Source organism: Pyrus communis, chromosome 3 (genome assembly GCF_041283825.1).
Source record: "Pyrus communis isolate YQ-2024b chromosome 3, ASM4128382v1, whole genome shotgun sequence".
Lineage (NCBI taxonomy): Eukaryota > Viridiplantae > Streptophyta > Magnoliopsida > Rosales > Rosaceae > Pyrus > Pyrus communis.
The window spans coordinates 5983441-5996858 of NC_142567.1; the positions used below are offsets into that span (position 1 = coordinate 5983441).

Consider the following 13418-nt stretch of genomic DNA (forward strand, 5'->3'; position numbering starts at 1 on the left):
ACAAAGTGGAAGCAATCTTATCGTATGTGTTAAGGTTTTATGATTATTGGAAACCCATGATATACAATCATGAGCTCAACGCAATGAAACATTGGAATCGTCATGAGAACAAATCAATAAGCAACCACCTGGTCACAAATTAAGCCTCTTTTTGCTTGCTAATTGTGGGGTTTTAAAGCTAGAAGCCCGTTAAACATTGGCAAACACCAGACTCCCCAATGATGCAAATTTCCGTAATTGTCACACAAGTCTCTTTGCACCCAAGCAAAGACATTTCGAGTTCCAGTTGCCCCGTTCCATGAGCAGGGTCGATCCTGAGTTTTCAAATGTTCGTGGCAAAATTTCAAATGGTGATTTTGTAGATTGATTAATAGACATTCTTTTTACAAATTAATTAACTTTATTAACAATTAGAAAATAATGTTATGTCAACTAAAAAAGGATTACAACCGAATGGGAGGAAACCTATGCGATCTAGAAAGCACGACTAAATAAATAAACGATGCCAAGATTAAAAGTTAACATAAAATAAATTGGAGAGTTAAACATTGAGAGATGAAACCCTAAAATTGTACAAAAGATATAAGCATTTGTGCATATTACAATTTGTTTAAATGTTGAGTTTATGGGTTTATTTGTTCTTATGCTATTGTTTGTAATGAACAAATAAGATTAGAAATAGCTCATAGGCTATATGAATGACAATTGTTATAGTAGCTGTGTCTTAAGTTGTACAGATGTAGTGCACGTGAGTTAAGTCATATAAAGTATCCTAGAACAAAACACTAACACCTTGTGGTGGCAACACGGTTGCAAAAATCTGACAAGGTTTTGAGTTTGGATGTTAATTTGATGATTCATGAAAAAAAATTGGCGTTGAATAACTAATTAGATGAAGAAAGTTTAAATTTAAATCGTTTTAGAAATGAGGCACTGTTCATTTACTAATTTTCTTGAAAAGGGAGAACTCTTCATTTACTAGTTTTTTTTTTCGTTTTTAATACACATGGACTAAAAATAATAGGGAAATTCTTATATAAAAAAGGAATTGGGAAATAATTAGGTGCCCGTAGAAAAGAAAAATGCTCATGTGTCTGTTAAATAATTAAAAAAAAAAGAAAAAAAAAAAAAGAAAGAGAGACATTATGAGGAATCAAACACACATTCTAAATGCAACAAATACCACTACTACTAAAGAAACACTTTGATAATTAATCAAACTGCATAGATAATTATACGAATATAACAAAAACTCATATAAAGTACCTTAATATTTTTGGCGCCTCCGATATTTCGGGCCCCAGACAGTGCCCTACTGGCTCTGGGCCATGTCCATGAGTAGACCTCAAGCAAGTAATAATGGAGAGATTGGAGAAATGATAAAATCTCGCATTGGAAACTTGACAAACTAAAATACAATATTTACATAAATGATTACACTACTAATTTGTTGTGGTCTTTTACAAAATCTCTTGACTATTGGGCCGTGCATGTAATTAATTTGAGAACGATATCAGTGTTGGACTAACTAGTAGTAAAGTAATCCGTTGGATCAGGTGTCTGAAACCTTAACAGGTAATTGAAAAAAACCCAATACCAATCTTTGAAGTCCCAGCTGCCAAGCTTCACTCAGTTCCTTTGGTAAATATGTATCTGAAGGATAGCCAAAGCTCTGCCACAAATGTAAATAGTTGTCTGAGTTCTCGTCTCCTACTTCTGCATTTTTCAGAATGCAAAAGCGAGTTATGTGATGATTAGTGAATCTTATCGAGGCTCCAACACGGTTATGGAAGATTCAATCGTTGAAGATGTTTCTTTTTTCACACCGGAAAGGGAAAATATTTCGTTCTTACTCGAAGATTCGGCTTCAGATGATGAATAATTTCCTATAAAGAAACCTGGCTTTCTGGGTTGAGGCAATGCACTCTCACCACCTAACATCAGAATCACAGATGACATGGTTGGCCTGTCTTCTGGAAGATGTTGCACACATAAAAGACTAACATGTATGCAATGCAAGACTTCCGATAGACTGCACGAGTCTGTTAAGTATTCATCAATCAGCTCTAAAGACCGCCCTTCTTTCCACAATCGCCACGCCTGAGGCACATACATCATGTCAAATCGTCAGTCACAAAATCAAACACAAGGAAATGAGGAATTCAATAGTTGATGCTCACATGTCCAATTAGGTTGAGATTGTGATTTGGATCATAAAACCCTCTACTTCTCTTTCCACTTAGTGTCTCCAGCAGTAAAATACCGAAGCTGAAAACATCGGATTTTATAGAGAAATGACCATCAATCGCATATTCTGGTGCCATATAGCCACTGTCGTATGTCACAAGAAACAAAACACTTCAATTATGAAAGTAGTATGCTATAGTAGATAATAGACAGAGATGCATTGTAATACTTACTAGGTTCCAACAACTCGTTTTGTAACTGCTTCAGTTTGATCTCCTCCAAAAAGTCTAGCCATGCCAAAGTCTGAGATTTTCGGGTTCATATCTTTGTCAAGCAGCACATTACTGGCTTTAAGATCTCTATGAATAATCCTCAATCTGGAATCTTGATGCAGATAGAGAAGTCCCCTAGCGATCCCACGGATAATGTGGAAGCGTAGAGACCAATCCAACTTTCTACCTTGAGTTTGATCTAGCAAGTTTAAATCCATGTCACTAATTTAAATTCTCAAAGATGCAAATTCAAGAGTCTTAGAACCTATTATACGATATTTGTAGTACTAAAACTAATTCGAACAGTATTATTAAGTTTTAAAGAATCCAAACCAAAAATGTAGAAGTCCAAGCTTTTGTTTGGCATGTATTCATAAATCAGCAATTTCTCATCTCCCTCAATGCAACAACCAATAAGCTTTACAAGATTCCGGTGCTGAAGTTTGGCTATCAGTATAACTTCATTTTTGAACTCGGCCTGTCCTTGACCAGAACTTTGTGACAGTCTCTTCACCGCCATTTCTTGGCCATCTTCTAGTCTACCCTGTAAATTCTCTTTAGTGAAAGGATTATGATGTTTTGAACAAAACAGTTGCTTCCCTCAAGTTTACACTTCTTATGTGCACAATGTTAGAAATTTACCTTGTACACAGATCCAAAACCACCTTCTCCAAGCTTCTTGTTGAACGAGAAGTTATCAGTCGCTGTGATTAATGTGGACAAGCTAAACAATGGTAGCTCCAGGTCTTCTTTCTTTCCTGCAGTGTTCTGACCCATCATTCCATCTTTCCCCAGTTTCTCTAATACAAAGAAGAAGAAAAATGTAATCATCAAGTACAATAACAGAAAAGTTGTCTTAACTAAAATAGAAAAAACAGTGAAGGCCTAAATTTGATACATTATACGTGAACCGGAAGTTAGGTCATATGTCCGGGCTCCATTCATATGAAAATATACTAAGAGACTTGTAGCTAAAGTGATTAAGAACATTTAACAAACTCGCATGTATAGCTACTCTCTTAAACTTTCCATATTTTTGTTGTATGCATATAGTGTCGAAACAGAAGCTTCAGTTACAACAAACTGCATGGGAACTACTAAACCTGAATTTATCAATTCGGAAACATGATGATATATATGGACTAACGGACACGTGTTTTACAAAGTTGAATGTAGTTTTGTGGTTAGAGAAGAAATGTTACCTTTGAACTTTTGCCTCCTTCTGTAAGTGTAGTAGACGGCTAAGAAAATTCCCAAAACAATGGAAACAGCAGATACAGCTATCGCTATTATCTTTGTCTTAGATGAATTTTCTGCACCATAGTCAATTCAACAGGGCAAAGCAACACTATAGTTAAAACTTCAACCTCATCAACAATGAAAAAATTACAAGAACATAAATCTGGGGCAATAGGGTTCGAAAAGTTTAGACGAACATAAAGCGGGGCAAGTATAACAGTTAAACAATGATTTGATGTCACTAGCACTCCTAAATATTTATGAAGGAGAAAGAAAATAAGGGTTTGACATACTTGATTCAGAAGCAAGGATTCGGACATATAGATCCTGCCCGCTGTCAGTAAGCTGCCTAAGGCTGATCAGATCCCCAAACCAAACAGTGCAGTCAACGCCTCCTCCTTTGACACTAGAGCTTGCATAAGCAATACAAGAACAGTTATTCAAGCAACTTGCCTTGCATTCCTCAACACTCCTACTTTGTTCCACCCGAGAATTTGTGGCATCCGGCAACTTCACACCCCCGTATTTAAAAAACACATCTCTGGTTTGGCACATCAGCGGCTTAACACGCACGCAACCTGCCGAATTATCTGCATAGTCCCAATTCTGAGGGTCTTTTGGTTGGAATCCTTTTAAGCAGCTGCAAACTTCTGAATTGCTAATGTCACACATTCCGTTGGGGCCGCAACGGATGGAATTGTCACAGCTGTCTCTTGAAGCTGAAGCCAGTAGACTCCCGTAAACACCAGACTTGAAAAAACCCAATTGAAATCTGCCATCTCTTTGGGTTTGGGATTGAGTAATAGCTTCAGCTGCAAGTGAGGGTTTGAAGAAAGAGAGGAACACATGAATTGCAATGAACATGACTGAAAAAATGGTGTCCATTGTTTTCTGATCTTGGAGTTGTATGTATAATCTATATGCTACTGCTACTAACTGCACTCTGCAAATTTGAAGTTTTGCAGATTTAGATAAAATTTTGCCAGAAGAAAATAAACATAAGAACAAGATTAGATAACACAAGCAGTGAAGCCCGCGCGATGCTGCAGGTTTCAAAACTGTCTTGAACGTGTAAAAAGTTGGGCATATATACATGAGAAAATATGTGCCAAAGAGTAGGGTTATATACATATATTACATGAGAACATTGAGGATGCTGATATGGCGCAGTTAGAGAGTGCTATTTACATTTTTATATTACATGACAAAAAGTAGTACAGTTATTTAAGACAAAGACTCTGACTTACCACTTGCAGCCATGTTTTCAATTGCTCCATTTCTTGTGATTTATTAATTTTTGTTCTCTAATCAAGGGAAATTACAAAATCATATTGAAAACCCCAATTGAAGCACGTTAATAATCTAACTAATGAATGTGATTCGAGAAACAAACCTTGTTCAAGTGCAATCGATCACATCTCACCCTTGCATTGCTGGTTCCAACACAGCACTCTGTACACAAAATCCCAAAAAAAAAAAAAAAAAAAAAAAAATCAACAAGTAACCTACTTAATAGATTAATTTAGGCAGATGTGAATTTGAATGGCTTAAAACTAAAAAATTGCGAAATTTTATAGAAAAGTTTCGATCAGACCTTATTTCAAAAACATTCTTCTGCTCTTCCTCAGGCTGCGGAACAACTCCTCCACCAAAACTGATTTACAGCATCTGTTTCAAGCCTAATCATTATGAGTCAATTTGGAGATTTGATAAAAGATCTCAGAAATTAAATGAATAATTCAGATTAAAAAAAATCATATCAAAAGAAAAATTGTCCTAAACCCTGCAAATTTAAAACTCAACCGTTGCACACCAAATTCACAACCTAAGCAAATTTGAGGGTGTAGAGTAAGAATATCACCTTCGCCGAAACCAAAAAAGGTCGGAAAGGCCTGAAACCGGTCGGAGAAAACTCAGATCTTCGTCGGAAAAACGCACCGCGAGCTGGGTTTATGGAACTCCTCGGTCTAGGGGCAGATTCGAGCATGCAAAACTCGAATGTTGTTGTTGGGACTCTCCTAAGTTGAATATATTGAGATAATGCTCTGAAAGAATAGATGCAAAGTTACAGATACACACACACAAAACCTTAGACAATCCCTCCAGCTCAAGGGCATTCTTATGCAGATTATACAGTTTCCTTCCATTCATCTTAAACTGAACTACTATTGAACATGCAATACCTTAACGTATCTCCTAAGAGTGAGAGAAGTTGTTTCCAGGTAACGGAGAGGCCCAATTCGCCGGCGATCGGCACGAATTGGGTCGTGGTTGGGAGGCGTGGTGATTTGCGCGCGGAAGGGACGAGAGAAGGCACGAGGAAGAAACGGAGAAACAAATATTTCGTATACATAAACGGTGGCAGACTTGAAATAACAGAAACTAATAGAGGGTAAAACCAGAACAACACTGTGATTATGAACAGTGTTTCAAGGCGAAATAGATTTTAGGGCATTGACCAGGAGCCACAATTCAGGTGACTTTTGGTCCACCTTGACCCCACTAGTTGAGCTAAAATTGAATTATTGGGGGATTTTGAACTTAAAAGGATTTCTCGCCATTAAATTTCATCAAAGCTTACACTAATCAAGATTTAACGGTTAAAACTACTAAGGAAGTGTTATTGGCACTCCAAAAATCTCATTTTACACTCCTCGCAAGTGTTTTTTTCTTTCCTAATATAGAAAGTTTGGAGTGTAGAATAAGATTTTTGAAATGCTAATAACAATTCACAACTACTAAAGTAGATATTTATCGTTCCCATGATTCTCTAATTTGAAGAATGGTTGTGGATGTTGAGAATGAATTCCATTTTGATGAGTGGAGGGACGTTGTATGTGCTTATAGGTAGTTGGGATACTCCTCATATTATCAATTAATTTTATGGTGAAATCTCAACTTTCTTCAATGTACAACCTTAAGACGTTATGGTTGGTTGGTAAAACCAATACTACAGCATCACGTTTTTTTTTTAATCTCATATAATATCTTATTATAGATGTAAAACGTCACAATCAATTGAAAGGTGCATGCAAAACGTTATAATTTTAAGATGAAACAACTGCAGATGCGCCCTGTGTCCCATTAAAGTCATTAAGATTATGTCATTTGGCATCAATGCTAAGGATTTGAGTGTCTCGTTGTGAAACCTTAAGTGACAAGTCCTTGCTACTAAACCCTAGTGATGGTATTAGTCTAATGTGCTCAATTATCTAAAGAAAAGAAAGAAGGGCAGGTGACATGTTACTTTCAGAGCAGTCCGATGACATAAATGTCACGATGTTTCCACTGGCTTTTTGACTAATACAAAGAAATAAAACTTGTACACGCTCGATTCGTCAGTTTTTACATATAGCTCAGGTTGGCATTGTTGGAAAATATTAGGCTTCTAGAAAATCCTTTTTTTTTTTTTATAAAGAAAGAAAAAAAATGATATTAGGCTTCTAGAAAATCTCGATGATATATTTTCCAGATATTCAAAGAGACGTGTCATTGACACACTTATAATTTACACGATATTGTCCTTCAACTTGCATCTTGCCAATTGTACATAACATCAAGTGTGGTAGTTTTACACAAAAGGTCTGGACAGTTTTAGAAGCGGAACCAAATATTTATATATTGTATTTTATTTTTATAAAATTTTCAACGTGGGACGTATATTCAACGTGCTTCCCTATGTAGGACTGCTACATAGTGGGCCACATATGCAACTAATCCTACATCGATCATTAAGTGCGAAAGCATGGCGTTACATTAAACTCAATAACTCGGACGCAACATGGACCTTTAGGAACCACAATCAAACCCACTATGATACCGTATCTGATAAACAAAGAAGCAGATCATTGGCCATTTCTAACCACATTGATAGTGTCATCCAACTTGCAATTTGTCATTTGCAAAGAATGGCATGCGTGTCGGTTTCACACAGAAGGCACGAAGTTATGAGGAGTGGAACCATACACATATCAATTGTATTTTATTTTCTTGATTTCTTCTCAATGTAAGACAGATATTCAACAATACTATAAGCATAAAAATTGAATAAATAGTAGGTTAAGTATGAAAACATACTCAACCTTTAGGGGTGATTCCAAATTGATCCTAACATTTTAAAACATTCCAAATAACTAACGTTTTGAAAAATGGACATCTGTTAGGTTTATTAATATTAAATGATGACATGGACATATATTAAAGCTTGCAAGTCATCAATGTAGCCTTGAATCTCCAAATTTTTCCATTTTTAGCCAAGCAAATTTACGATTTAATTTGGCTAAAAGGGGTCGATTTGGGGGATTAGAGCTCCAAAGACAATGATTTGTGAAAACCAACTTTGGTATCCATCCATGTCATCATTTATTCAATTCGGTTTTGTAAAAAAATAAAAAAAAAATAAAAAAAAAATAAAAAATGCATCCGAATATGAAAAAATCCTTACTTTGAAAATGGAAAAGAAAAAGTGTGACATTAAGTGAAATTCTCATCCCTCCAAGAGTTGATTTTGTACATGGTATGCGACATGGAGGTCCCATTGTTTTAGCAATAGATTAACAGGGTGGGTAAATGACGTTAAATCGCATTGCAATCAGGCATTCTTATTGATAATAATTTGATATTTGATCGTATGATACGACTTAATTAGATTTGGTCAATTTATTATGGTAAAGTTATGTCACCACTAATTTGTTGTGGCCCTTTACATAAAATCTCATGACTATTGGACCGTGCATATAATTAATTTGAGGACAATGTCAGTGTTGGACTAACTAGTAGTAACCCGTTGGATCAGTTGTCTGAAACCTTAACAGGTAATTGACAAAAACTCATGACCAATCTTTGAAGTCCCAGCTGCCAAGCTTCGCTCAGTTCCTTTAGTAAATAGGTATCTGAAGGTTAGCCAAAGCTCTGCCACAAATAGAAATAGTTGTCTGAGTTCTCGTCTCCTACTTCTGCATTTTTCAGAATGCAAAAGCGAGTTATGTGATAATTAGTGAATCTTATCGAGGCTCCAACACGGTCATGGAAGATTCAGTCGTTGAATATGTTTCTTTTTTCACACCGGAAAGGGAAAATGTTTCGTTCTTACTCGAAGATTCTGCTTCAGATGATGAATATTTTCCTATAAAGAGACCTGGTTTTTTGGGTTGAGGCAATGCACTCTCACCACCTAACATCAGAACCACAGATGACATGGTTGGCCTGTCTTCAGGAAGCTGTTGCACACATAGAAGACTAACATGTATGCAACGCAAGACTTCCGATAGACTGCACGAGTCTGTTAAGTATTCATCAATCAGCTCTAAAGACCGCTCTTCTTTCCACAATCGCCACGCCTGAGGCACATACATCATGTCAAATCGTCAGTCACAAAATCAAACACAAGGAAATGAGGAATTCAATAGTTGATGCTCACATGTCCAATTAGGTTGAGATTGTGATTTGGATCATAAAACCCTCTACTTCTCTTTCCACTTAGTGTCTCCAGCAGTAAAATACCGAAGCTGAAAACATCGGATTTTATAGAGAAATGACCATCAATCGCATATTCTGGTGCCATATAGCCACTGTCGTATGTCACAAGAAACAAAACACTTCAATTATGAAAGTAGTATGCTATAGTAGATAATGGACAGAGATGCATTGTAATACTTACTAGGTTCCAACAACTCGTTTTGTAACTGCTTCAGTTTGATCTCCTCCAAAAAGTCTAGCCATGCCAAAGTCTGAGATTTTCGGGTTCATATCTTTGTCAAGCAGCACATTACTGGCCTTAAGATCTCTATGAATAATCCTCAGTCTGGAATCTTGATGCAGATAGAGAAGTCCCCTAGCGATCCCACGGATAATGTGGAAGCGTCGAGACCAATCCAACTTTCTACCTTGAGTTTGATCTAGCAAGTTCAAATCCATGTCACTAAAATTTAAATTCTCAAAGATGCAAATTCAAGAGTCTTAGAACCTATTATACGATATTTGTAGTACTAAAACTAATTCGAACAGTATTATTAAGTTTTAAAGAATCCGAACCAAAAATGTAGAAGTCCAAGCTTTTGTTTGGCATGTATTCATAAATCAGCAATTTCTCATCTCCCTCAATGCAACAACCAATAAGCTTTACAAGATTCCGGTGCTGAAGTTTGGCTATCAGTATAACTTCATTTTTGAACTCCGCCTGTCCTTGACCAGAACTTTGTGACAGTCTCTTCACCGCCATTTCTTGGCCATCTTCTAGTCTACCCTGTAAATTCTCTTTAGTGAAAGGATTACGATGTTTTGAGCAAAACAGTTGCTTCCCTCGAGTTTACGCTTCTTATGTGCACAATGTTAGAAATTTACCTTGTACACAGATCCAAAACCACCTTCTCCAAGCTTCATGTTGAACGAGAAGTTATCAGTCGCTGTGATTAATGTGGACAAGCTAAACAATGGTAGCTCCAGGTCTTCTTTCTGTCCTGCAGTGTTCTGACCCATCATTCCATCTTTCCCCAGTTTCTCTAATACAAAGAAGAAGAAAAATGTGATGATCAAGTACAATAACAGAAAAGTTGTCTTAACTAAAATAGACAAAACAGTGAGGGACTAAATTGGATACATTGTATGTGAACCGGAAGATAGGTCATATGTCCGGGCTCCATTCATATGAAAATATACTAAGAGACTTGTAGCTAAAGTGATTAAGAACATTTAACAAACTCGCATGTATAGCTACTCTCTTAAACTTTCCATATTTTTGTTGTATGCATATAGTGTCGAAACAGAAGCTTCAGTTACAACAAACTGCATGGGAACTACTAAACCTGAATTTACCAATTCGGAAACATGATGATATATATGGACTAACGGACATGTGTTTTACAAAGTTGAATGTAGTTTCGTGGTTAGAGAAGAAATGTTACCTTTGAACTTTTGCCTTCTTCTGTAAGTGTAGTAGACGGCTAAGAAAATCCCCAAAACAATGGAAACAGCGGATACAGCTATCGCTATTATCTTCGTCTTAGGCGAATTTTCTGCACCATAGTCAATTCAACAGGGCAAAGCAACACTACAGTTAAAACTTCAACATCATCATCAAGGACAAAATTACGAGAAGAACATAAAGGTGGGGAGTAGGCTTCGAGAAGAACATAAAGGTGGGGGCAAGTTGAACAGTTAAACAATGATTTGATGTCACTGGCACTCCTAAATACTTATTAAGGAGAAAGAAAATAAGGGTTTGACATACTTGATTCAGAAGCAAGCATTCGGACATATAGATCCTGCCCGCTGTCAGGAAGCTGCCTAAGGCTGATCAGATCACCAAACCAAACAGTGCAGTCACTGCCTCCTCCTTTGACACTAGAGCTTGCATAAGCAATACAAGAACAGTTATTCAAGCAATTTGCCTTGCATTCCTCAACACTCCTACTTTGTTCCACCCGAGAATTTGTGGCATCCGGCAACTTCACACCCCCATATTTAAAAAACACATCTCCGGTTTGGCACATCAGCGGCTTAACACGCACGCAACCTGCCGAATTATCTCCATAGTTCCAATTCTGAGGGTCTTTTGGTTGGAACCCTTTTAAGCAGCTGCAAACTGGTGAATTGCCAATGTCACACATTCCGTTGGGGCCGCAACGGCTGTAATTGTCACAGATGTCTCTTGAAGCTGAAGCCAGTAGACTCCTGTAAACACCAGTCTTGAAAAAACCCAATTGAAATCTGCCATCTCTCAGGGTTTGGGATCGAGTAATAGCTTCAGCGGCAAGTGAGGGTTTGAAGAGAGAGAGCGACACCTGAAAGGCAATGAACATGACTGAAAAAATGGTGTCCATTGTTTCTGGTCTTGGAGTTGGATGTATAATCTATATACTACTGCTACTAACTGCACTCTGCAAATTTAAAGTTTTGCAGATTTAGATAAAATTTTGCCAGAAGAATACAAACACAAGAACAAGGTTAGATAACATTTGTGAATCCGGAAGGGGCATTGGCCAGGAGCCACATGTCAGTTGACTTTTGGTCCACGTTGGCCCCACTAGTTGAGGGAGGTAGATTGTCTGCACTTCTGTTTGGATGTCATTTTTATTCCCTCTTATTTTATCCGATTACAATTAAGTCACGTCAATATTTTATATTTTTATTATTTTTTATCTTATTATTCCTATAAAAAATTAATATAAAATGTTGACGTGGTTTAACCGTAACCGAACAAATAGGAGGACAGACAATCTACTTCCTTAGTTGAGCTACTTGAGTGTCTCGTGATGTGAAACCAGTGACAAGTCGTTGCAATTAATTGCTATTAAGTACTGGTTTGATACTGAAGTGCTTTTATAAAAAGTGGATATAAAAAAAAACTGAGCTCAAAAAAATATTTGGTAAACACTTAAAAACAGTTTATTTTCACAGTTTTTTGTAGAAAAAAACTGAAAACTTGAAGCAGCAAAAATGAGCTTTGAAAAAAAACCTGAAAATGTGAAGCAGAATAAATGTTGAATTTTATGTTGAATGTTGGATTATGATTTCTTGTTATACGTTGAATTATATGTTTAAGATAAAGTTTATAAATATATTTTTTTTAAAATAAAATATATTTAGTAATTCAACTTTATTTGTTAAGAAAATTAAATTAATAACACATCTAGTAATATACAGTTTTTAGTCATTTTATACAATCGAAGTTGTTTTACGTCAAAGTTTACTAAACACTATAATACTTTTTTTTCCCTTTTACAAAAAAAAAATTATCAAACATTTTGTTGTTTTATTTTACAACTTCTTATTCTTACAGCAGATCAATTAGTGTAATGTGATTAATTATCTAAAGAAAAGAAAGATAGTTAGGTGAAATGTTACTTTCAGAGCAGTCCGATAACATACATGTGACGGTGTTTCCACTGGTTTTTTTGCTAACCCAAAAGAAAACTTGTCCACGCTCGATTCGTCAAGTTTTGTATATAGCTCAGGTTGGCATTGTTGGAAAAATACTATGCTTCTAGAAAATCCTCTCTTTCTTTTTTGTTTTTTTTATTTGTCAAGCAAGATAATTTTCATTACATTAAAAACATCAACAAGGCTAAAAAAATAAAATAAAATAAAAATTAGGTAAACAACTAACTACAAGGGCCTAATTAGATTATTAGTTTCTGTGGTAATAAAAAGATAGTCATCGTGGTAAACAAATAAGATTTAAACCCTTGTGGTAAAGTCTGTTAAGATTTAAACCTAAAATAAAAAATTTATTCAATTCTCTGTTAATTATTAGCACATGAGCCATAAATATGAGGCTAAAACGGAACTTTATGTTAATTGTTAGTATGTGAGGCTAACCTTATCCTTTTAGCCTCACATGTGAACCTCAATTGACAAAGAGTTGATAGAATTTTCAATTTTGTGCGAAATCCTAACAGACTTCACCACAGGGCTTAAATCCCTTGTTTTTTTTTTTTTTTTTTACCACAGGGGTTACCTTCTGACTACCCTATCACCACGGGAACTATTAATCTAATTAAGCCAACTACAAATAAAGTAAAAGGCCCAAGCAAAATGATTATCGGGTTGGGTAAATGACGTTAAATCGCATTGCAATCATGCATTGGTTATTGATAATAATTTGATATTTGATTGTATGATGCCACTTAAATTAGTTTGGTCAATCTATTGTGAAAGGATTATGTTCTTACCGAGTTGTTGAAGCTCACCCCTCATTGTTCATGTAGGTTTAAACTAGAC

General features: G+C 36.0%; 2 protein-coding genes across 11 annotated transcripts; both read right to left on the reverse strand.

Annotated features, from left to right (window-relative positions):
* Positions 1 to 1368: 1368 nt before the first annotated feature.
* LOC137715003 (G-type lectin S-receptor-like serine/threonine-protein kinase SD1-1) lies at positions 1369 to 6035 on the reverse strand. 9 transcript variants are annotated; one of them, XM_088690766.1, is made up of 13 exons: positions 5882 to 6035; positions 5560 to 5743; positions 5293 to 5366; positions 5092 to 5150; positions 4946 to 5002; positions 3992 to 4510; positions 3662 to 3772; positions 3102 to 3259; positions 2793 to 3003; positions 2421 to 2658; positions 2181 to 2331; positions 1854 to 2100; positions 1369 to 1716 (listed from the first exon to the last, which is right to left on the reverse strand). In XM_088690766.1, exons 5-13 carry the CDS (start codon positions 4956 to 4958, stop codon positions 1553 to 1555), a joined length of 1812 nt encoding a protein of 603 aa, XP_088546892.1. In that variant the 5' UTR covers positions 4959 to 5002; positions 5092 to 5150; positions 5293 to 5366; positions 5560 to 5743; positions 5882 to 6035; the 3' UTR covers positions 1369 to 1552. The 9 variants fall into 9 exon arrangements, with proteins under 9 accessions (XP_088546892.1, XP_088546889.1, XP_088546894.1 ...); XM_088690763.1 differs by having other exon boundaries at positions 3992 to 4641; XM_088690768.1 differs by lacking the exon at positions 4946 to 5002.
* Positions 6036 to 8268: 2233 nt separating this feature from the next.
* On the reverse strand, positions 8269 to 11667 carry LOC137715006 (G-type lectin S-receptor-like serine/threonine-protein kinase SD1-1). Of its 2 annotated transcripts, XM_088690770.1 has the most exons (8): positions 10927 to 11664; positions 10601 to 10711; positions 10041 to 10198; positions 9732 to 9942; positions 9358 to 9595; positions 9118 to 9268; positions 8791 to 9037; positions 8269 to 8653 (listed from the first exon to the last, which is right to left on the reverse strand). In XM_088690770.1, the coding sequence occupies exons 1-8, from the start codon at positions 11516 to 11518 to the stop codon at positions 8598 to 8600; spliced, it is 1764 nt and encodes a 587-aa protein (XP_088546896.1). In that variant the 5' UTR covers positions 11519 to 11664; the 3' UTR covers positions 8269 to 8597. The 2 variants fall into 2 exon arrangements, with proteins under 2 accessions (XP_088546896.1, XP_068310305.2); XM_068454204.2 differs by having other exon boundaries at positions 8269 to 9037; positions 10927 to 11667.
* Between the last annotated feature and the right edge of the window lie 1751 nt (positions 11668 to 13418).

Bases quoted from the DNA above. Each gene is read 5' to 3' on its own strand.
- LOC137715003 (XM_088690761.1), bottom strand. From the start codon at position 4,583: ATGGACACCATTTTTTCAGTCATGTTCATTGCAATTCATGTGTTCCTC. The intron at 3,260-3,661 runs GTAACATTTCTT...TCTTTGTATTAG, and splicing joins AAGGAGGCAAAAGTTCAAAG to AGAAACTGGGGAAAGATGGA. The intron at 2,659-2,792 runs GTTTGGATTCTT...TAAACTTGCTAG, and splicing joins CTTGGACTTCTACATTTTTG to ATCAAACTCAAGGTAGAAAG.
- LOC137715006 (XM_068454204.2), bottom strand. From the start codon at position 11,518: ATGGACACCATTTTTTCAGTCATGTTCATTGCCTTTCAGGTGTCGCTC. The intron at 10,199-10,600 runs GTAACATTTCTT...TCTTTGTATTAG, and splicing joins AAGAAGGCAAAAGTTCAAAG to AGAAACTGGGGAAAGATGGA. The intron at 9,943-10,040 runs GTAAATTTCTAA...GAGAATTTACAG, and splicing joins GTTTTGGATCTGTGTACAAG to GGTAGACTAGAAGATGGCCA.